Source organism: Strix uralensis, chromosome 3 (genome assembly GCF_047716275.1).
Source record: "Strix uralensis isolate ZFMK-TIS-50842 chromosome 3, bStrUra1, whole genome shotgun sequence".
NCBI classification, from domain to species: Eukaryota; Metazoa; Chordata; class Aves; order Strigiformes; family Strigidae; genus Strix; species Strix uralensis.
In genome coordinates this window covers 108,984,117-109,006,106 of record NC_133974.1, presented here as the reverse complement: position 1 = coordinate 109,006,106, position 21,990 = coordinate 108,984,117, and the positions used below count along the sequence as shown (strand labels likewise).

General features: G+C 39.6%; 1 protein-coding gene across 1 annotated transcript in view; it reads left to right on the top strand.

The window, feature by feature from the left end:
- The first annotated feature begins 6,490 nt into the window (after positions 1-6,490).
- The window catches only part of TMEM63A (transmembrane protein 63A), a 33,838-nt gene continuing 18,338 nt past the window's right edge, over positions 6,491-21,990 (top strand). The window contains exons 1-12 of the mRNA XM_074863836.1: positions 6,491-6,580; positions 8,560-8,756; positions 10,970-11,049; positions 12,622-12,685; positions 14,108-14,145; positions 15,335-15,477; positions 18,053-18,104; positions 19,298-19,406; positions 19,796-19,866; positions 20,330-20,410; positions 21,024-21,147; positions 21,504-21,637. Coding sequence (XP_074719937.1) covers positions 8,571-8,756; positions 10,970-11,049; positions 12,622-12,685; positions 14,108-14,145; positions 15,335-15,477; positions 18,053-18,104; positions 19,298-19,406; positions 19,796-19,866; positions 20,330-20,410; positions 21,024-21,147; positions 21,504-21,637 — 1,082 coding nt within the window. The 5' untranslated portion in view covers positions 6,491-6,580; positions 8,560-8,570. The remainder of the gene's footprint in view (positions 6,581-8,559; positions 8,757-10,969; positions 11,050-12,621; positions 12,686-14,107; positions 14,146-15,334; positions 15,478-18,052; positions 18,105-19,297; positions 19,407-19,795; positions 19,867-20,329; positions 20,411-21,023; positions 21,148-21,503; positions 21,638-21,990) is intronic.

Sequence of the window (21,990 nt, the reverse complement as noted above, 5' to 3'; positions counted from 1 at the left end):
AGATTTGCACTCTCTTCCCAGTTCTGTCCCCAAGTCAGGATAATGACCTTGAGCAAATTGCTTTGGTCAAAATTTTCAAGTCTGTATTTAGACACTAAAATAAATAACCTGATTTTCAAAGGTACCAGCCAACCACAGCTTCTGTCAACAAAACCCTAATCACCAATAGACTCTAACAATTACTGTTCATAAAGTATCTTAGTAAAACAAGAGATATCCCTCTTGCCATCTGTTACTGCTTACTTACAGGGAAGAAAGTTCTCCACTGATCCATAGATCACTCATGTGTTTAAGCTCAGTTTGCAGTGACTACATTAGTTTCCCTTTTTACACAGATCAGGCCACATTCTCACTCATGAGGCAATGTCAAACATGCTGAGTACTAGCTGGAAGAGATGCAAGGGAATACCTTTATACTCTGCATACACCTGAAAGGAGAAAGATGGAACAGAAAGAGAAGAAAGAGATTTAGAGAAAATAAAATCATCACAGAAAAGGAAATATGAGAAAGGATGAGTGGGAAGAGGAAATAAACTACTACAGAAAGAGGAATGAAAGAGTGGATAGGGAGGGATAAGAATGGGAAAGTCAGAAGGTATGGTGATAGTATGTCCAACAGGTGATCCCGTGCTAAGGAAAGGCCAGGATTTAGGCAACTCTTCTGCTTCCCTAAAGCGGAGGAGAAAGTGCCCAGCAAGGACCCACATGCCCACAGTGTGCCTCAAATGGCAGTCGTGCATGTGGAACTGGTTGGATGCTGTTGCACCCCACCATTTCCAGTCATGCTCTAGTAAAGCCAGGCCCTGGGTCCAAGATCTTCCTCTCTGAAAAAAGCCACTCTGCCCTTGGTCATGGCTGTTTGCCATTGCGATAGCTCTTCACGGCTTCCTGCTTAAGCCACTTTGCATCCTGCCACCAATTCGCCCCGGACACTTGCGCCTCGCGTAGCTGGCACCTCACCCCCTGCGTAGGCTCACCAGGATCATCCTGCTGTCATTAGTGGCCCCCTGCACTCGCCTGCTGCAGATACATGTATCTGTAAAGGGGCCAAGTCAGCGCTGCAGTGGAAAATGTAACAGGGACCTCCTCGGCTCTTTGCAAAGCCAAAATCTGAATTTAACAGATCAGGCCTATTTCTAAAGGCTGAGACACACAAATCTACAGAGATAATTATCAGTGCAAGCTCCTAGGCAGAACACAGAAGCTCATAAAGTGTAACTCTTAGTTCTGCTGCTTCGGGTTTACTTTGAGTTAACCTGAGATTACAATAAAACCTGCACTCTGAATTTTTTTCATATGGAAATCCAGAAGTGGGAAGAGGGAATTCTTACCCAAGGAAGAAAAAGGTTACTCATTTTAAAAGTCCTTTAAAAATTATTTAATCCAGATTTCTATTCAAATATATTCTTATTTTTTAAAAATATACTTATTTAATATATAACCATGTATATTAAGGCTTAAGCTTTTCACATTTTAAAAATATTGTAAATTAGATTTATTAATGTTCAAGCTGTGTGTTTGCTGCTGAAATTTTAAGGGAAGTCAAGCCAGTGAACCAGGACGGGTCATCACCAAGGCCCTGGAACCCTATGCTTAAGTCTAAAAGCTGGGGATCTCACTGGACTCTTTGCAGCTAGAGAATGGATAAAGCAGACCAACCACTTTAATGACTAATTTGCTAAAAGCTGTCAAACTGAGTAGTATTTGAAAAAAGAAAAACCTAGTTTTCCTCTTCCAATCCATTACGATCAAAAACAGGATTTGAGAGGTTGGTTAACAAGAATTTACTTTCAGTCCAAGGTTCAGCAAACCCTGCTGACTTGACCCTCCAGTGGTTTAGACTGCAAGATCTCCTGGAGGGTTTTGTGGCTCCAGGACTAGCAATCACTCAGCTTTCTGCTCCAGGGAAAGCAGAACCCAAGGCAAGGATGCTAATGTCTGTCCAGATCTCACCCCAGTACTGTTGCAACAAGAGTTACTACATACGGTCAGGGAAGCTATGGAACACCGGGGCTCCTGAGGACACCAGAGTTCTTCAATAAAACTGATGTATATTGTACCCAACAGGAAAACATTACAAGCTGTAAGTGGTTTGATATTTTACACTGGTGACAGACACAGCTGCTCCATGATCCACCTCAGTGCAGTGCGTCATGTGGCCAGGTGTTGTCCTCTTCAGTGGGAGAGACCAGATTGTGGCACATGGTTTCTCCATCTCCCTCTCTCTCTCAGGGAGCTGCCTTAATTATAGTTAGTGCTATGCCACCTATGCATTAACTCCCTTCAGCTTCTATACACACAGGGTTAACGCATGGGTAGGCATTAAGATAATATGTGTATTCAGAAAACAATGAAGTCATCCATGTTTCAGGTCACCCTGTCCTAGTTTTGTACCAAAGTGTGTCACATCAACAGCGGCTGCATTTTGATGAGCTAATAATAAACCTTAAACTCCTATATATCAGCAACAGATTCTCCAGCTGCAACTATCTGCAAAACAGAGGTTTGAAAACTCACACTGCGCACAGGTGAGTGATGAGGAAGTCCACGCTTTGCGCCCTGGTAAGGCATAGGCCTGTCTCAGTCCAGACAGGCCTACCGCAAGGTTCAGCAGCTGCTGCGGCTGGGTTTGGCAGTGTTTATAGCTGGGGTATCGGTACAGAAGCCTAGGAACACTCACAGGGACACCTCTTTAGACATAACCAGGATGATCAAAACCAATCAGCTCAGTGCACATAGTAGGGACAATAATTCACTATTTCATCAACCAAGTTTAAATGCAAAATATGATGTGATAAGCTTATTTTTTTCTCCTGTACATTTGTTGTGTACTTTTCAGTATTGCTATTTTAGATTGCAGTTACTTGTGCATTTTAATAAAATTCCAGTTTTCATCCAAATATAACTTGACAAAGATCATGAGAAAAATGAATCACACTCAAGCATCAATACCAACATCCCATTCACCATTTCCTATCTGACACAAAATGTAAAAGAAAAGCAAGGCAAATTTATCTCACATACCACTAGATATATTTGGTTAAATATTTTGCATAATAGTCGATTCTCTTGATTAATAGAAATACATTCCAACTTTAATGCAAGGCTATCTCTACCTTGAAAATCAACATATTATCTATGAATGAGAAGCAGCACTACAAAAATACTGTCTAGAGAGAAACAAAGTGTAAATTGTTAATTTAAATCAACACTTGCTGCTTGCTTATTTGTATTATGATTAGAGTTCATTTAAATCTGTCTATCTGTCTAGATTTTTTCTATTTGTTTGTTTTTATTATACACATATTAATGCTCCGGCCTTTCAAAGGAAGACTCCATAATGCCCACACTAAGTCCTCTGGTATATTGAGGCTTGTAAACAGATTGCTAGATGAAGGCAAAGATTAAAAGATAGCAAAGGGCTGCCAGGCTAGAAGCCTGAATTAAATCCATTAAGATATATTTGAATAGGCAGATAAGTAAGGAACAGCAAGCTGGGCTGATGAGTTTCTTCAGAGAGAAGAAACCATGGCGAGAGTTGCCACACATGGTAAAGCATCAGGCCACCTGCTACTCACGTCCAGAGACTATTGATGTCCCGTTGGGAGTTCACCCATCAAGGGAAGTCCTGCTGTGATAAATCAAACTAAAGTGACAGCAGAGTTCTTCAGCCATAAGGTCATTTAATAAAGTAAGGGAAGAGTCACACATGTAAGTGTAAATACCCCACACACTTGTTCAACCTGGTGCTAAAGAGCTGTTGAAGTGGATATGGAACATGCAAAATACAAGAAAGATGGAAGAGTTTTAAATTCTGTTGACCTGCTCCCTGGGTCCTGAAGCTGTATTTCCATCTGCTCTAGCAACATAATTAAACGTTTGCTGACTAATGACTGTATGTGGCTTTTGTCACCAGAAGAACAGACAGTGGTAAACAAAACCCTATTTACAAGAGGTAGGGAGGAGGGAAATGTGACTCTGCTGTTGAAATTAGAGATAAACAAAATCACACCACTTAGCTAAAGAGCCTGTCTAGACAGAGGAAGAAAAAAAAAAAACAAATTACAAAAGCTTGATGTTATTCTTGAGAGAAAGAGAGGGAAAAATTATTTTCTTGTGAGAAAGAGAGGGAAAAATGATTTTGTAGCTGGGCTACAATGAAGAATGTCAAGATCACTGAATACCACCTATTTAATGCTACAGAGTAAGATAGTCTAGCCAAAGCAAGGCCTTCTTAATTTTGAAAAATAAGGTAAGAATCAAAAGTACAAACAGCTTAGGAAATCAGTGAGAAAATCAACCAAATGGATTTTGGTCCTAGAAATGTAAGAGCTGCAAGCATACACTGAGGCTTCACCTATATGGCAGGTCTACTCTGCTGCAGCTACATCAGTAAAATTGAATTTTTAAAAAAGTGATTATAACTATTCCACTTTTAATTCCTGTTTTGAAATAAACTGTCCACAGGAAGAGTTATTCCAGGAAAGCCAGGATGGAATAATTACTGTACTACACTCATGCCAAACAACTTTCCCACCAACATAGCCCTGAGTAGAAGAGAATGTGTTTTAAAGCTAAAATAATTAACAGCATTCATTTATTCCAGCAGTGAATCTGAACCACTCTGCTTTGAGCTGAGAAATTCTATGCCATATTCTAAGTAACATAATTGTTACAGCCAAGTTAAAATCACAGATTATCTACAATGCAGCTGCTAGATAAATTATGAAATTCTATCATCTTGAAATGTCTCTCAGTTACTGCAGATAACTGGGACTTCTCCCTTTTTGTGGGATGGAGTGGGGGAAGGCACGTAGCATATGTACAGCCAAATGCTGCTCTCCACCAAGCAGGCACTCCTGAATAGTGAAACAAGGATTTGACAGAGTGAATCAATTGTGGATTAATAAAATGGCAGGGAGCAGGATAGCAGGTGTGCATGCAGGGCCCTAAGTAACACACACAGTTTGAATACAGGGGACATAAGGAGTTGAAGATGGAGAGGCAGAGGCAGGATTGTCAACTGGAGGAGATGATGGCTTCTTGGCAGCTGGGATGCCCATTTCTTTTAAACATAAAAGTCAACAGATGGCTGAGATTTTGATCAGTGTGACATCAGATTGAACCTTGCAATGCCCTAATGATTTGGTTGTTTTTAGAGTGGGTCGCTGTTCTGAAACATCACTGCTGCTTCATCCATGAGACTAGAGGTAGGGCGCAAACCTTTGAAGGCAAGCGGTCTCCCTGCCTCCCTCTGAACAGTTACATTTTCATCATTATCATAATCTTGTTCCTCGGATGCCTGCTGCTCATTGAGGTCAATCATGCCAATCAGGGGCAAAGGATGAAGACACAGGAGGATGATGATGGTTGGCAATGCTGGGTATGAAATGGCTGTCGAGGGAACACTAAAGGGTAGAGAAGAGGTGGATGGCGGGGCCTGGCTGGAAGCCATTATCCCCTGTAAAGAATAAGATGTCCTTGTGGATGGCAGGGAATCAGTCTCATTCCAGCTCTGCCATAGATGCATTAAACTCCCTAGGTCTCTTTTTTTTTTTTTTTCCTCCAATTTACAGCATTTGAATGCTATTTCTCTTTATAGGCATGTGGAGACAATTGGCTTTTAATATTTAATGGTACATTGAAATTACTACTATTACTTGATCTATTTCAGAGCTACCTAACCTAGTGAATGGCCTGCTTCACTTGTACTGGCACACTTGCCCACTTTACCAGACTGGGAATTGTGAAATTTCTCTTGAAATCTCACATATCTTCTTCCTTTTTTGCTATAAAAAGTTCTGTTTGGATCAAGGAGGGGCATGTTAGTGGATAATGTGAGTCATGGAGGCACAAAAGGTTTTGCTGCAAAGCAGAGCCGCACTAACATTAAAATTGAGAAATCACCAAGTAGTTAGGATATCCTTCATTCTTCACCAGAGATTTTGTCTTTAGGATCCAGCATAAAATTTTCATAGATAAGCTATGGACTTCTAAAATAACTGTTGTAAGCCATCAGAGATATAATTTCAATGATATTGCATAAGGGGAAGCTTGGCTCAACATGCTTCAAAGGCAGTTCTGGCATATGCAGGCCTTCGACTCAGCAGCTCTCGCTGACCCCGCCATGTGGGAATAAAACGAGCTCCCAGCAGAGCTCTGTCTCCTGTGCTAAAATAAAACCCCGCTGAATTAAAACCGGGTGACTGCATCGCCTGCCCGCCATGTCATACTGGCGGCAGATGAAAACGGACAGCAGTGCAAGAAAAACGACAGCAATTTTTCCCCGGCTATTTTACTCGAGGGTCCCTTCCCTGAGGGAAGCACTTCAGGGGCTGGAACAGAAGGTTAGCGAGGCGAAGGGCAGCGATGCCCCACGGCAAAGGCCTGCGGGGCTGTGAGGAAGGCACCAATGGCGGCCGCCGCGGGCTCGAAGCGCCGGGCCCGGCCACGCATGCGCGGCTCCCGCGGCTTGTTGCTGGGGCTGGTAACTTCGGGGCCGGGACGGTGCCTCGGCGCCGCGCCCCGTGTGGTGACGGGGCGAGACGGGAGGGGAGAGACCGCGGCCGCCCCGGTGCAGGTACGGGAGGGCGGGAGCGGCGCTGCCGGCGTGTGGGGACGGGACGGGACGGGGTTGCGTGAGGTGGCCGCGGGCGGTGAGAGGGCGAGGTGAGCCCTGAGGGGGCCGCCGGGGCGCGGGCTGGGCTGTGCTGTGCTGCCGGCTGGGGCCGCTCCCCTCCGCCCGGCCGTCCCGAGGAAGCAGCTCTTTCCTCTGGGCCGCCTCCCCGCTCTCCGCCGGCGGCCGCAGCGGGACCCCGGCCGGCTCGGGGCGGGGAGCGGGCGGCCGGGGCAGCCCTGGGGGCGTCCCCTCCCGTCGGAGGGGCGGTGCAGGGCGGGGGGCTACACCATCCCCCCCCCTCGCCCAGAGGCGAGCAGGCAGCGGGCGGGCTGGCTGGAGTTGGGAGCCCTGGGGCTTTGCGGTGTGCCGCCGGGGGAAGCTGGCCCGTCAGCCCCGATTTCACGGCCCTCCCAGGGCCGGGGACGCTGCCGGGGTCCAGCCAAAACAGGGGAGACGGTTTCGCGTTTCTAGAGCCCGCACCGGTGCGGAAAGGTCGCGAAGTGCCGCTCGTTCGGCTGCGGCAGCGCGGCTCCACCCGTCGTTCTCGTCCTGACAGCTGGCGTATTTAAAAATAATGGCTTTCAAAAACTGGAAACTGTGTCTGATGAGATCCAGCGTGATACTTAAAATTTAGCGTGCAGTCTCTGCAGTTGTTGTGATCAAGGTTTCCAAAGTATGTTCAAAAATACTCTCTCCTGTCAGCACTAAATTTCAGTCCTTAGAAGTGTGTATTTTCTTTTTTTCCTGCGAAGAAACATGTCAATTGGGACAACATTTCTTCCTCTCATGTCACACAGTCCAACATTTGGTAAATGCTGGTTTGGGAGGAGTATTCTCTATGCTGTTTTTCTGATGTTTAGAGGGAGAATTTGTAGTTATTAATGTTCTCGCTTTGGTTTTGTTTTGTTTTCAGCATCCACAATAGTGCTGTCATCAGATACATGTGCATTTCTCATACAGAGGCATGATATCAGAAAGGTAGTGACCCTGGACCTGTGATGAGGACCTTTGCTTTCAAAGGATAGAGTTTTTTGGGCTGTGCTTGCTTTATGAAGTGTGTTCTGCATGAAGCATACTTTTGTCCCAAGTACTACATGGGAACCATGAAGTTAGTAATATCCAAGAAAAGAAATGTTTGAAGTGGAAAGCCCCCAAATAAGTGAGCAATTGCATGCAGTGATAAAAAGACCGTTGTATCAATAGCCAAATCTTGTGCAGTCTTGCACTTTAGTACATTATCTAAGCAGGTCAGTTGACCAAAAATGAGGTAGATGGCTGTTCTCTTAGAAATACTCTTTGTTCTTTCTTGTTCGTGATAGACTGTGATTGCTGTGCTGTTCTTTCAGTTGAATTCTCCTATTAAAAAAGGAAAAATCACACAATAGCCCAAGAACAGAGAGGAGTATGTATATTTGTGTAGTAGTTCTTTTCCATGGAATTAGTGCCAAATTTGTTAATAATCTAGAGGTGTTGATATTTGAATACAAAGTTCACAAGCCGGTACGTTCACACATGCTCATCAACTAGGAACAAAATCTTCAAACTGCTATTGCTGGAATATCTAATATCCTGTGTTACTCCTAGAATCAGAATCCAGGCTGGAATAAGTAGTTTGATGCTACAGATTAGCAGATAGAGAAGTTTGTTTTGTGTGGGTCTTCTGTAGTCTTCCTTGGATGTCTGTAGAGGACATGATTAGTTAGATGTCTGGAATTGTTGCTTGGGCACTGCTGATAACTCAGCCTGTCAGTTATCGCAAAATATTTTACAGGTGAAGGGGAAAGATTGTCAAATACAACTTCTCTTCCACTGGGAAACTACTTCAGAAGCTTTCTGCACTTTTAATATTTGTAATATTAGTATATCTCACAAATACCAGGTAGGCTTTTCACATGGTTGTTTCACTTTTTCTATTTTTTTTTTTTTTTTTTTTTTTTTAGGGAAAGACAAAATGAACCCTTTCTTTTTTCTGGGTTTTGGCCATTCTCATCTAGTCTACTTCTGGAATAGAAGTGTACCTTTCAACTCAACAAATGAGACGTACTGCTACAGCACTGCCCGGGGCAGCACAGTGCTCCAAGGAGTAACTTTTGGTGGAATCCCAACTGTCCTGCTGCTTGATGTAACCTTCTTTTTTGTAAGTCCAGTTTCTATTTCTTGTATTGAACATACCTCTGGCCTTCTCAAAAGTTAGATTGTTCAGAATTCTCTTATTTATCAGGTTGGGATTTGTTTCTGAGAATCTTCAGAATAAGAAATGGGCTAAGGCCATGCTGGGAACCTCAAAGCACTGTTCAAGTGTTGATAAAGGTTCATATACACATGGGGTGACAGTGTCGCTGTGTGGATGTAGAAAGAGTAAAGTATCATAGGGTCATGGTGAGCTTTGTAGTGGTAGCTCAGATTTCTATGTTTTGTCTTAACTGCAAGGAAGTTTTTTCCTTACTCTGGGTTTAGGTACTGGGTACCTTTTCAGGAAGAGAACACCATTGCTAACTTGATTGTTATTCAAAATGAAATACAATATGGAAAATCTGTCATTTCACAAACTTTTTTAAAATTAGATTTCATAAAGCTGTTGACAAAATAATGTACTGATCAGCTCAGTCCTGAGAAAAGGAGGAATAGGATTAGTTGCTGGTCTGGAGGCTCCAGGACAGGCCTGAGACTCCAATAAAACTTATGATTATTAATGTAAATTTGGTCTAGGTGGTCTTAAGCCACCAGAAAGAGAGCTGTAGACCTGCAAATTGGCCTGGTAAGTGAGGCTTGTAGTAGAAAAATGAGACTAAAGGAATGACACAGTTCCTGAGTTCTAGAAAGCTACTGTGGAGAAACTTAAAACTACCTGAACTGGTATTTTTGTAGGGATATAGGGGATGTTCCTAAAAGTTACATAGTGGCATTCTTTGCTATTGATTCGGTGTATGCAGCACGCTACCATAAATCCATTTTCTGAGCATGTACAGCATTTACTGCTCTGTGAAACTGATGCCACAACATTTAATAAGATTTTGTTGGAATGGAGGGACTTTTTTTTTTGTAAAGCTGTGGTTGAATTTTGACGTACTAAGTCTCTGCTTTTGAGTTCCTTGATGTTGAACTCTCCTCTCAAACAGCGTTAGGTAGAGAGTTAGGTGCAGTGTGGAAGGCTTCTCTCCAAGTACCAAGTACTGCAATTTATTTAGCAACTCCTGTATTCCTATTTTTGTGCACGTTTACTGCATATCCCTTTAGTAACTGTCAGCTGATGGGTTTCTGAATATTATATCTAGGCTGGTTTCCTACGGAAGTGAGGTTTATATATTGTGTTGTCTTCCCATTTTTATCTGGCAGTTCCTCCTAATAACCGTAGAATCCATTAGCCAATTTCAACCAAAGCTGTCAAAGAGTCTAGAGAATTTTCCTGCTTGCATGAAGCTTAATGGCCAGATGAAGGAGGAAGATCTAAATTAATAATCCCTGTTGGGAGGAAGGCTCTTAGAAGAAGGTTATATTTATTGTGAAATGTGGAAATTAGCTGTGTAATCCAGATGCCTAGATAGTCTTAATGTGTATCCTGGCTGGCCAGTCAGTATTTGCATAGATCCAAATAAGTTACATCACTAGCACTTTCTAGCGAAACAGGTATGAGATGTAGGAGGGGCTAGGAGTAAGGGCGTATGCTACATATGCATAGAAAACAGGCCTTGTTACTTCTGCTTTGTTGCTTTGTACAGAGCAACTTGTTTATTTAAAAAAAAAAAAAGGCGAAATAAATGCATCTATGAAATACCTAGTGTTAGGGGTTTTTTTCTTGTTAGGCTCTCAAAGTGAAAATATAGGGGGAAGATGAATAATACATTGCAGAGATCAAATATAAGTTTCTGGGTTTTATAAGTTATGGTAATATATTATTTTTACTGAGGATAAAAATAATTCTCATACTTGAGAAAACAGTTGAGCCCCTTGCAGTCTGTTTACATCATTGTTTCAAAATAAAATAAAATTGCAAGTCATAATTCTGGTCATTAAGTAATGAATAATAGTAAAGGTGTATTTATGAAAGTTTTTACTTCCTCTGAAGTACTGCTTGCTACTTTTTCTGTCACAAACCTTCCTACGCTTGCAGTTCAGAAGTATTTTTGCATGCAGTTCTCCTCCTGTATAAATCAGAGCAGGAAGGCAGGTGTTCTGGTCCTTTAGTCCCAGGCAGGTTGGTTTGTAGCACAGCCACCACTGGATTGCTTAATGTATGACAGTTGGTTTAGGAGTGAGGGTAGCATTTTTTTGACAGTTCCTATACACCGAAGAGTAATTGTTATGAAGTGGAAAAATAAATATCCAAAGATCTTTGTTTTTATTTTCTAGATTCTAATATTACTGTTTTCCGTTATAAGAAAGAGATTCTGGGACTACGGTCGTGTTGCTCTGGTGTCAGAAGCTGAAAGGTAAAAAAAATATGCAATCAGAACCAATTTGTTGAAACCATCTAGGGAATGTGGAAGTAGGTACCATAAATAGGACTTAGATTAAGCACATTTGTATAAATTAGGTATATTTGTAATCACATGCACATATTTGTTAAAAATATCCTCATGCTGCTTTGTGTGAAATACGTCCCACTCAGAGTTACTCTTTGTGGTTTCAGTATTAAAGTTGCGTGTTTGGCATAGTCATGAATTTCATTCTACAGTTGCAGGTTAAGGAAGTGGAGGTAAGAAAATAGGCTTCTTGTCTGCTAACATGTCACATACCTACATGTTGATGTTTACAGTGTGATTCTGTGATAGAAGGATATTAACCGCTTTGTTTATCTTGGCTCAAGCCCAGTGTTTCCCAGAGCTCCCTATGCAGCCTGTGCCATAATATTGCTGAAGGGTTTAAAAATAAGAAAGAAATGTATCATTGCAGATTTCTGAAATCTTCACTGATATTTAGTAAGACGGCAAATGAGCTTTTTTTTTTTTTTAAAAAAAAAAAATTATTTCTACAGGATGATGTCTTGGGATCTTTAAAAGCTAGCTGTCTCTTTATGAAGTGGGTAAACTTTAACAGTGAGCCTCTTCCTGGTATTAGTGGTGTAACGAAGTTGTGGTAAATTCACAACTAAGCAGCAGGAAAGGACTCAAAATGTGGTTTTAGATGTAATCCATGTACAATTGTGGGGGGAGAAAAAAAAAAAAAAAAGGGCCAATAACTGCGGCTGCTTTAATCCAGCTAGCTCAGGCAGCAAGAATGAAGATGCTCAGGTATAGGCTTCCATGTGGGCTGTAGGGGCCTGCATGGGACAAACAGGTCCTTGAGCAGTCAGACACCTAGGAGCCTATGTTATTGTCCCTGCTGGGCTGTGACCTGCGCCAGCCAGGTCAAAAATATTATAGATACGCCTATAAATACACTCCATTTTAACATGTGTTGTCCTGTGGTTATTGGCACATCACCATTGCAACATTTCTTTTCAGCAACAAACTAAAAACAGGGACTCTGCTATTTTTGAGGGCTACAGACTCTCTAAATGTTTCTAGCCTTGCTACAGGACTCAGTTTGCACCAGAAGGTGGCCCTGCAGGTGAGAGATTTAATTGTACAGAGAAATTCTGAGTAGTGGCTGTAAAATGAGGGAGGAAAGGTGGAGGGAAAAGAGGTGATCTCTTGTCATGAGGCACATCTGAACAGGAAGCTAGCTTGCAAATCTGATCCTCGCTAGGCTTCCAAACCTGTGTTGCATTCTCTTATGTTACTGTGGTCTTAATACCCCAATAAAGCATTGTTTTCTTTCTAGTTCTGTTATATGCTGTCACGTCAGGAGCTCACATGACCTCCCTTTTCAACATGAGACATAGCACAAGTTACTGTAATTAAGCATATGCTACAAGGTGAAAACCACAGCTTTCATAAGCAAAAAAGTATTTTTGTACTACTTCTCTTAGTTACTTCAGAATTGTGAAAGTTGAAATAATTCTGTGGAATTCCATCATCTGTTATTAAAGATACTTAAGAGCATCATTTAATGTATTTTAGTGAATCAAGATACAACCGCTTGTCAACATCTTCATCAGTACCTGAAGATCTTGAATATGATAGGGTAAGTATTCTAGAGTTTTAATATTTTTTTTAATGTAAGCTATTTAATGGAATCTGTAATTTGCCATTCCACCTAGCCCAATGAACCAGTAATTAAACTGGAAGACCATCTATATGCAAAAATTAGTAATGCATTGTGTATTGTGTTTTTGTAGAACCATACATAATCTCTCTCCATTTCCTGACAAACTATTGCCATATCACAAACCAATATCTTGTGTTGTTGTTTTTAAGTGACTATTTTTTTAAAAAATTAGAAGAGGGACTATATATTAGAGTTTCAAAGGGGAAGGAGGGAAGGAAAAAAGGCTACTAAATAATTTGTGCTTAAAATAACAGTTCAGAAAGTTACATTATGTTCACATTGCAAATAATACCTAGTTGGTCTTTATGGTACATTGTCTTCCTCACAAATATGAGAAAACTGGATGTGAGTGTGAGGCTACTAATAATACCATGTGCTCTTAGTATTAAAACTGGTTTGGAGTGGAAGATAATTTTTTTACCAAACTTTTAATTGGTTCCATCCATAGTCTCTCTGCAGTCTTTGAAGTCACACATCTTTTGCATGTTGCAGCGTCAGAATGAACCATGCAAGAGTTGTCCAGTGGTGGCAGCCAACATTTTATATATGTATCAATATCTAGCCTTACAACTATATAATTGTATGAGCAACGAAAGCATACTGGTGTTTGATCAGGATTGCTCTGCTATCTGTGTAGTTTTCTTCATCATTTTTAAAACCCTAAAACAACTTTATCATTGAAGCTGTTAAATAAAAATGTGTCTCTTTAGCTCAGTACTCTTCACTGGGAAGAAGAGGCCTTCTGAGACACAAGATTTTTTTTTTTGAACCATACTGGAAAGTTCAGTGAGATGTAATCTCTGCTGTACTAATCCATAGGGGGATTTGTAAACCTATACAAGCAGTCTTTCTATTAATGTAATCACAGCGTTGTTTCTAACTACCGTTTAACTGATTAACTTGTATTAGACTCTCATGGAACTTATCCCTGAAATTCAAGAGTCTCTGGAAATGGTTTTGGAAAAAACAATCACCTTTTCTGCTCTAAAACAATCCTTTAAAAAAAATTCCTTAGAAGCCTCCACCTTGACTTCTGTTCATTGGAGATGGGATTTGGACACGCTTGTATAAATTTAAGAAGTCCAAACAATAAATGTGCAAGTAATAAAAAAACTCCCCTTAAATACTCTCTGAAGACAGACATATGAAGTACCTTGTAAAAAGTATGTAGAGTATGAGGTATTTTTCTGTATGTTTTGAAATTATGATTTCAGAGCAACAAACTGCCAACATTTTAGCTAAGAGATTGACTTAATAGGAACACTTCTCTTAATCGTACAGATTAGAGACTATATTTTTTGTATGTTAAATCCTAAAAAATTCCTTTTTTATTTATAGGGGTTTTGTTCTTGGATGACAGCTGCTTTTCGGATGCAGTAAGTATATGAAACAGAAATAGTGACCTGTGGTTCATTTTGTTCTATTTTTAAATTAAAAAAGGGGGGTTGCATTCAAAAATGTTGTTGGGGTTTTTTTTGGTTTGTTTCTTTTTTTTTCCTTTAGTAGATAGAATTTAATACAAACAGTGATACAGGTGCCTCTGGTGGGGTGGAAAAAGAATATAAAAACAAGGTCAGTTTATGGGAATACTTCTTCAGTTGTCCTTCTGCTGGCAGCCCAGGGACTTCCTGATCTTGGGACAGTGTGTGAACCTAAGTGAATCTATGACATTTATATGAATTCTGAGCTAATAATTAGGCTCTAGGCTTTTACCCTTCAAAGAGTTCTGTGTGGGTGTTGCCCTGTTTGAAGCAATTAGGGCTTCTGGGCAGGAAACAGGATTTCCCTGCAAGGATTTCTGTGGAGAACTCGTGGTTTAGCAGGGGCTGGAACTGATGAACTAGGAAAAGCCCATCCCACTGTTTCCTAGAAACTGAGCATTAGATGTGTGATGTTCGTTCTTTGTATCTCTTGGGGCTTAGTAAATCATGATTTTTAAAAATCAGTTTCTAGCTTGGATACAGTAAAATAAAGGGGTGGGGATTGAGCCTGTCTTTCTCCATTTTTGCTAGTTCAGTTCCTTCCTTTTTCAAGAACTCCTGTTTTAATCATCTGTCCTGCTGACAATGGATAGATGATGAGAGTTCATTCCAAAGCCTATTAATATTTTCTGTTAATTTGATTTCACAAGAGTAAGGTGAGTCTGTTGTAATTTTCCTCCTGGGGAGCCTTTATGGAGATGAGTGAACACTGTCACAGTGTGATCTTAAAGTCTGAGAGCTAGACTTAACACCTTGTGACTGTCAAAGCAGGAGGTCACAGCAAATTACTTTGTCCTCTTTTAGGCTGATAAAAAAGAACTTGGATTTATATTTGCTTTTCAGATCACTTGTTTCCATCTTAAATTCCCTCATGTTAATTTTTGTATGGTGATACTGCACAGGAAAAAAACACTTTTGGAAGTTAGATTTATGCATGAAAGAACACAACCGTGTTGAAAACCGATAGGGATTGATGGATATGTCACTGGGTAGACTGAGAAATTAGTATATATTCAAAAACCACCCCCCAAAACCCCAAAGATACTAAGTAGACTGATCATGTGCTTTTCTGTCTATGATGCAGCGATGACGAGATTCATGAGAGATGTGGTGAAGATGCCATACATTACCTTGCCTTCCAGCGTCACATCATCTGTTTGTTAATTGCTGTCAGCATTTTGTCTGTGTGTGTGATATTACCTGTCAACCTATCGGGTGATCTACTTGGTAAGAATTTTGTTTGTATTCTAAGAAGAATTTTGTGTTTTATATCATTGTAAAAGCTTTTAGGATTTTTAAAAATTTTGGTAGACTTTGTAAGTTTTGGTTTTGTTTTGTTTTCCCCTCTCAGTCTGCTGTGTGCGTCATTTTGTGTAAAATTTGTATGAGAGTAGAGGGTCCTTTATATGTCTGGCAAAAACTTTTGTCAGAAACAAGATGGCAGACCACATGCAGACATGGATGACTAGACCTAGAAGGTTCAAGGCAGGATTAACTTTACCTATGCCTTCTTAACTGGTGTTTATCTAGGCACTCTTTATGATTTTTATTGGTGGCAATTGCCAATGGAAACTGTCTTCACAGACAAGAAATCTTTTTTTAGTGTCCAGTCTGAATCTCTTTTCCTGCAATTTAAGATCACTATTTTTTGACCTGTCACTGGGGAGGATAGATGATTATTTTCCTCTTTGCAATATCCTTTTAGCTGCTTGAAGATTATCAATTCATCTGTGCCTTTTCCTCTTTTTTGATAAACCAGACCAGTTAATTTGGTCATTAATGAGAAATGTTTTCTAGTTCGCTGATCATAAAATCATCAGCCATCCTTTGAACTTTTACTTTTTTTTTTTTTAATCTAGCTAGACTGTCTCAAACTGTTACTTTCTGTCTTGGTTGGCAGCTCAAAACTAGACAGATGTTCTTGCTGAGACTGTGCTGACTAGGCAAAGAATTATTTCATATTTCTTGCAGTCTAGTCCTGATTATGTTTGCCAGTGTGACACCTACCTCTTTCCATTATTAACTCACACTCAACAAATACAGTAAGTGTGTCCTCTAGTCTGCCATTCAGGTTGCTAATGAGAATACTGGTGGACAGAACTCTGTTAAACCCTGTTTAAACATTCTTCCACTTTTGATAATGAGCCCTTATAAGCCCATTTTATACCTGGCTTTCTATCAGTCTTGTCAGGATAATGTTTACAGAGTTGTTCATAGTTGATCATCTTGGTGAATAGCAATGCAGAAAAAGCAATAATTCATTTGCTTTTACCAGGAGCTTTCAGGAGGAGTATTTGCTTGTGTTTTGTTTTGCTTGTTCTTATACCACAACAGTTGCATCTTGTTTTGTGTACTGACCTTGCTGATCTTTGTCCCTGTAATTTATTCTCTTCTATTGTCCTTAATAATGTGGCCTAGTTCTTGTTTTCAGTTTACTCCTACCTGTGTTTTAAACAGCCTTGTGACTTAGCCCTCCTCCGTAAAGGGATATGTTGTACCTGTGCCTTTAGTATTGTTTCTCTGTGGAACTGCCATCTCTGACTTCCGTTTTATGAGCTCTTTCTTATCCATTCTCTGTTTATATTAATACCTGCTTTCTTAAAGACCATTGCTTTTCTTTTTTTTTTTTTTTAGTTCTTTGCATTTCTTTTCTTTTTCTGTTCTTTCAAAGGATCCTTTATCACTTCACAGTTGCTTCTCCTTCCTTGTTTTCCATCTCTGTTCTCAGCCAGCCTTCCTAGTTTTACAGAATCAAATCTAACACAACTGGTGCCCTTGTTGCTGTCTTCACCTCCTTCATAAAGTAGAGAGAGATGCTGGTGCCTTCAAAGAACTTACAGAACATAGTTCCCTCTTTTGATCTGTTTACTACTTGTATATTTATACCAAAATGGATTCTGTAATACACATCAATTTGTGTGCATAGTCCTTCTCTAACTAACTATAATTTGATAAAAGTAGTAGTATCTTGGATACCAATAGATGCTCTCTGTTAATTCAAATGGCAGAGTATGGCTGGCCTTCTAAAGCAGGAGAATAGAGCTTCTGTTTTCCTACATTAATTTTTGTGATGCTAGAAAATACAGATGAAAAACAAATACGAAGTTTTAGTGCCTCTCCCCTTCTTTCTCCCCTTCCACTGTATGTTGTTTTTGTGCATTTATAGTTTTTTCGGTTGTGATGACTTAATTTGCAATGTGGTTTAACAGTCTATGCTAGAAGATTGTTTAGCTTTCCAGATACACTTAGGTCTCTTTCCTTTGTGAATATGCACTCAATTTTCACTGCCTTGAATTATCATTTTTTAAAATACTTGACAGTCTTGAGAAACACTGTCATATAAACTTTCTCATTTTTGACCTTTGTAAGGTTATCAGTACTGGTTTGTCAACACTGAATTAATGCAGTTCAAAAAACTGAGATAAGAAATCAGTGAAGATGGAATAAAAATGTGAAGGAAATATGTTCAAATCCCTAATCAATGTTGTTAATGGGCTTGAAGGGAGATTGGAGGGAGAAGGGAAACTGCTGCAAAGGTCTAGTATTCAGATGTTTAAAATAATCTAGAATTTCTCTTGGTGGGTTGAATGTGGTGTAATCCTGCGCTTTTTTCCCCAACTTTAAAATGCAATACACTGTAAACCAGCATTAGTTATGATTCTAAATCTTTTTAACAATGAACATGTTTGGCATTAAAAAGTAGTATATCAACATTAAAAAAAAAAATAAAAGCTGACTTTCCAATAGTTTGCATGTGAATGTTGCACCAGTTAATTATGCTACCTGTTTTTGTTCTTCTTAGATAAAGATCCCTATAGTTTTGGAAGAACAACTATAGTAAACTTACAAACTGGGTAAGTAAATCTTACAGACTACTTTTATGCTTATGTCTGTTTCCTGCCATAGTCTCTAAACACATGAATTGATACTTACCGCATGGCTCATGGGGTAGGAATTACTTATTCACGCTTCAACAACTGAAACTGGGATACGTTCTGCTTCAGGCTATGCAGTTACAGTGCTGATAAGAAATCTGGAGACTTGGCTTCTACTCTCTCAGCTCTTACTTCTTGCACCACATGTTTCTCTTGGCTAATGACTGCACATCTAGTGATATTATTTTCAAAAATTTCCACATTAAAAGAAACCATACTTCAGAAGGAAAATAAAGCTAACAGCTTTACTAGAATGTGTAACGCAAATGATTTAAATTCTCTTTACGTGTGTGCATATCTCTCATATCTGAGATCACAGTTAAAATTACTTCTGTGTGTTTTTATTAAAAGGTCTGTAAAATAGTTGAGATACAAAGCTGTACAATTTTTTGGTTTATTACTTGACCAATCCACATCCATCCATGCTACTATATCCAATAGAGTTTCTGCCAATGCACTTCAGGTTTTTTTAACCACATTACGAATCCATGCACTTCAGGGGTTTTTTTTAACCACATTATGAATCCAAGTAAGTAGTGGGGATTTTTTGTTTGTTTGAGTTTTTTATCTGTAAAATAGGTTCCTGTATTTTAGGTTAATTGTAATTATTAATGCTCTTTGCAAAACTGAAGAGCTGTTCACAGAACAGAACTTCTGTAAGCTTTGAGGAAGGATCTATCAGAGAAGCAGAATTTACTCCCTGTATTAGGCCATTGTCAATTTGTGTAAGGATTGTGTTCGAGGAGAGTTCAATTATGCACTCAGCACAGTAAATAATAAGGCCAATAGAAAACATTTTGGCAAATAGCATGGTGTGTGCTATTGGTGATCTGAATGAGAAGGCGCAAGCCAAACGCTGCCTAAAAATGTCCATGTCATAGAATATCTGTTTCCTTTGTAGGTCTGTTACCCATAGAATTTTATGGTAGGCAAGTAACTCTAATGGCTGTCCAAGGCATCTGTGTAGGTGTGGCTGACTACCAGTAACTACCTTTTTTCCTTGTTTTGTGCTCAATGAGAGGTTCTGATCTACTTAGCATCTTCATGGCTACTTGTATCAGTTGGACAACGGGTTCTTCCTGTTTCTCATATTCGTAACATTTTTCTGACAGTAATAATCTTCTTTGGCTGCACACGGTTTTTGCTGTTGTTTACCTGATTCTGACTGTTGTCTTCATGAGACATCACATGAAGTATGTCACATATAAAGAAGAAAACACAGTAAGTTTCTGTATTGGGGTGAAAAAAAGCATATAGCATGTTTGCAAGTGGATAATGCTAAAAAATCAAATTGCTAAGATGCCTTCTGCCTGCTAGAATGTAACGTAGGTGTGAAGGAATTCACTGAAAGCAAAGCTCCACTGAGTGAATTGTGAAAATGGACAGAGAGAAGGGGGTTGGGGAGTGATTTGTGAAATTTTGGTGTAACTGTTACTAATATAGAAGGTGAACATGGTGCTGTCTTGAATAGGTGCAGCTCCCATCAAAATTTCCTGCCTTTTTTTCCCCTCTTCACCACTGCTACCTGTGTTGTGTTACTGCCTTCCTCATATTCTTGTTTTTTCTTTCATGAGTTGCAGTTTCATTGGAGTTGCATTTTTCTCTTGCAGGTTAAGTGCACATTGTTTATAACTGGTCTTCCAAAAAATGCAAAAGAAGAGACAATACAAGGCCATTTCAAGTAAGTTCCATGCTTGAGTAGTATCATTAGGAACACGAGATTCAAAATTGTCCTAGTAGTTTCACCTGCCCAAGCAGAAATGTTTTTTAACTTTTGCGCTGTTTAATATTCATGTTATAGTATCCATCTTCTAAAAGCGTATCTTATTCCTTAGACAGAATTGAGAAAAGACTATGTTTCAATTAAGTTAGCTGATTTTAAATTAGAATCTAAGAAAGTGGCTGGCTGTGTATCCACACTTCCCATTCATGCTCCCACATGGCCTTTACTTGGGAATAATGTGGCACACCTCATATTAAAGTAACTTTCAGCAGCTGTCTCTCTGGAAGTCTCCACTATGATACCTCATTCAGAAACAAAATGAATGATTGAAATGTCAGTTAGACAACAGTGATGCTCTTTGAAGCAATTTCTTCACTGTACTTTCTGTTCTTACTGTTCTCGTGTACTGCTTCCTTTTCAGTGCTGCCTACCCAACCTGTGCTGTGCTGGAGGTCCAGCTGTGTTATGATGTAGCCAAGCTTATTCATCTCTTCAAAAAAAGGTACTTGTTTTTGTAATCTACCCGAGTTTAGCATAATTTTATGAATGCTTTGCCAGTCCTTAATCAGCATATACCAGTAATACTAAGCTTGCACATACTAGAAATAAATTCAGCTCTTAAAGTTCTGGTCTGGACTTCAGTTAGATTCAGCTGTGTTTTAACGTGAGTAGTGGGGCTCAGCCAGTTTCTTGTAGGTGTGATATGTTGTGCATTGCATAAGATAAGCTTTGACTTGCTGATTATTTATTTGTGTATGTATTTAATGATTGCCGGGCAGTGTAAAGTGGAAAACCCAACTATTGAATTAATAACTCTGGGACCCTGCTTCTTTGGCTGGAGGTGCTGGTCACAGGAGAAAAAAAGTGCTATCTTCTGGGCTATACATTGGTGGTTTTTTCCTGGAACCTAACTAAAAGTGTAGGCTGTATATTGCAGTTACAGACTTGAAAATAAATTATGCTACATAGCCAAAATAAGGTATATGAATATCTTTGGTGACTGAATAATTTATCAGTCCTTGACATAACTTTTTCTCTTGAGGATTATATTCTTCTTAAACTTGATGTTGATACTGTTTTCTTGCAAAATGTTATGGATGTATTTTTCTGTCCAGAAAACAGGCAGAAAAAAGCCTGACTTACTATGAACACCTGCATCAGAAGTATGGCAAGCGGGTCCAAATCAACCCTAAGCCATGTGGTCAATTCTGCTGTTGTGAAATGAGAGGATGTGAAAGGGTAAGAGATTGTGTTCGTGTTTAGTTATGGCTAGGTAGATTTAGAAGGGTAGAGAATTGGTTTTGTGTGACATCTTGTTAAGCTTCAGAAAATTCTTTATTCATTTATTGCAGATAGCTCATCCTTCATGTTCTTGCACTGTAAAGAAAAGGAAATTCCCAAAACTTTTGAAATGTAATATTAGTGCAAAAATTGAAGAAGAAAAACTTCCTGTTTGTTTGTCCTCATATTGTGATGTGATTTGTAATCTGTGGAAGTAGTATGAAGAAGAGAGACTATGGTCTGTGTAAGCTGTATTTTAATGAAGATATTAGCCATCTGGTACTTGGATGTAACAATCATCAATTTCCTGACAGGAGGATGCTGTAGATTATTATACCAAAGTTAGAAATGAACTGATGGAAGAATATTCAAAAGAGGAACAAGCTGTTCATAATAACCCGCTGGGAATGGCTTTTGTAACATTTCAAGAGAAATCCATGGCAACCTAGTAAGTTTTGTCTGGTGTCTTGTTCTCTTTTAAATATAATAGTACAACTGACTTCTTGTTTGTGTTGCTTGTTTGCTTATGTTGGTTCTTCTTCCTTTCTTCTTCTTCACCATCCTGTGGATTTGGTCTGCTTAGCTTTCCGGTAAGTTTTCCCGTGAGTGTGCATTTAGCCTCTGTTTCAAGTGAAGAAATATCAAAGTGACTAGATGGCTCTGGACATTTATTGGGATAAGGAGCCTTTCTCTTATGTGTGGGATCCAGTCCCTCAGTGTAGGTTAATAGTAGACCAGACTAATTGGCTCTTGAATGCGAGTTGCTGATTTCTCCATTTTCCACTGTGCAAATGGTCCCAT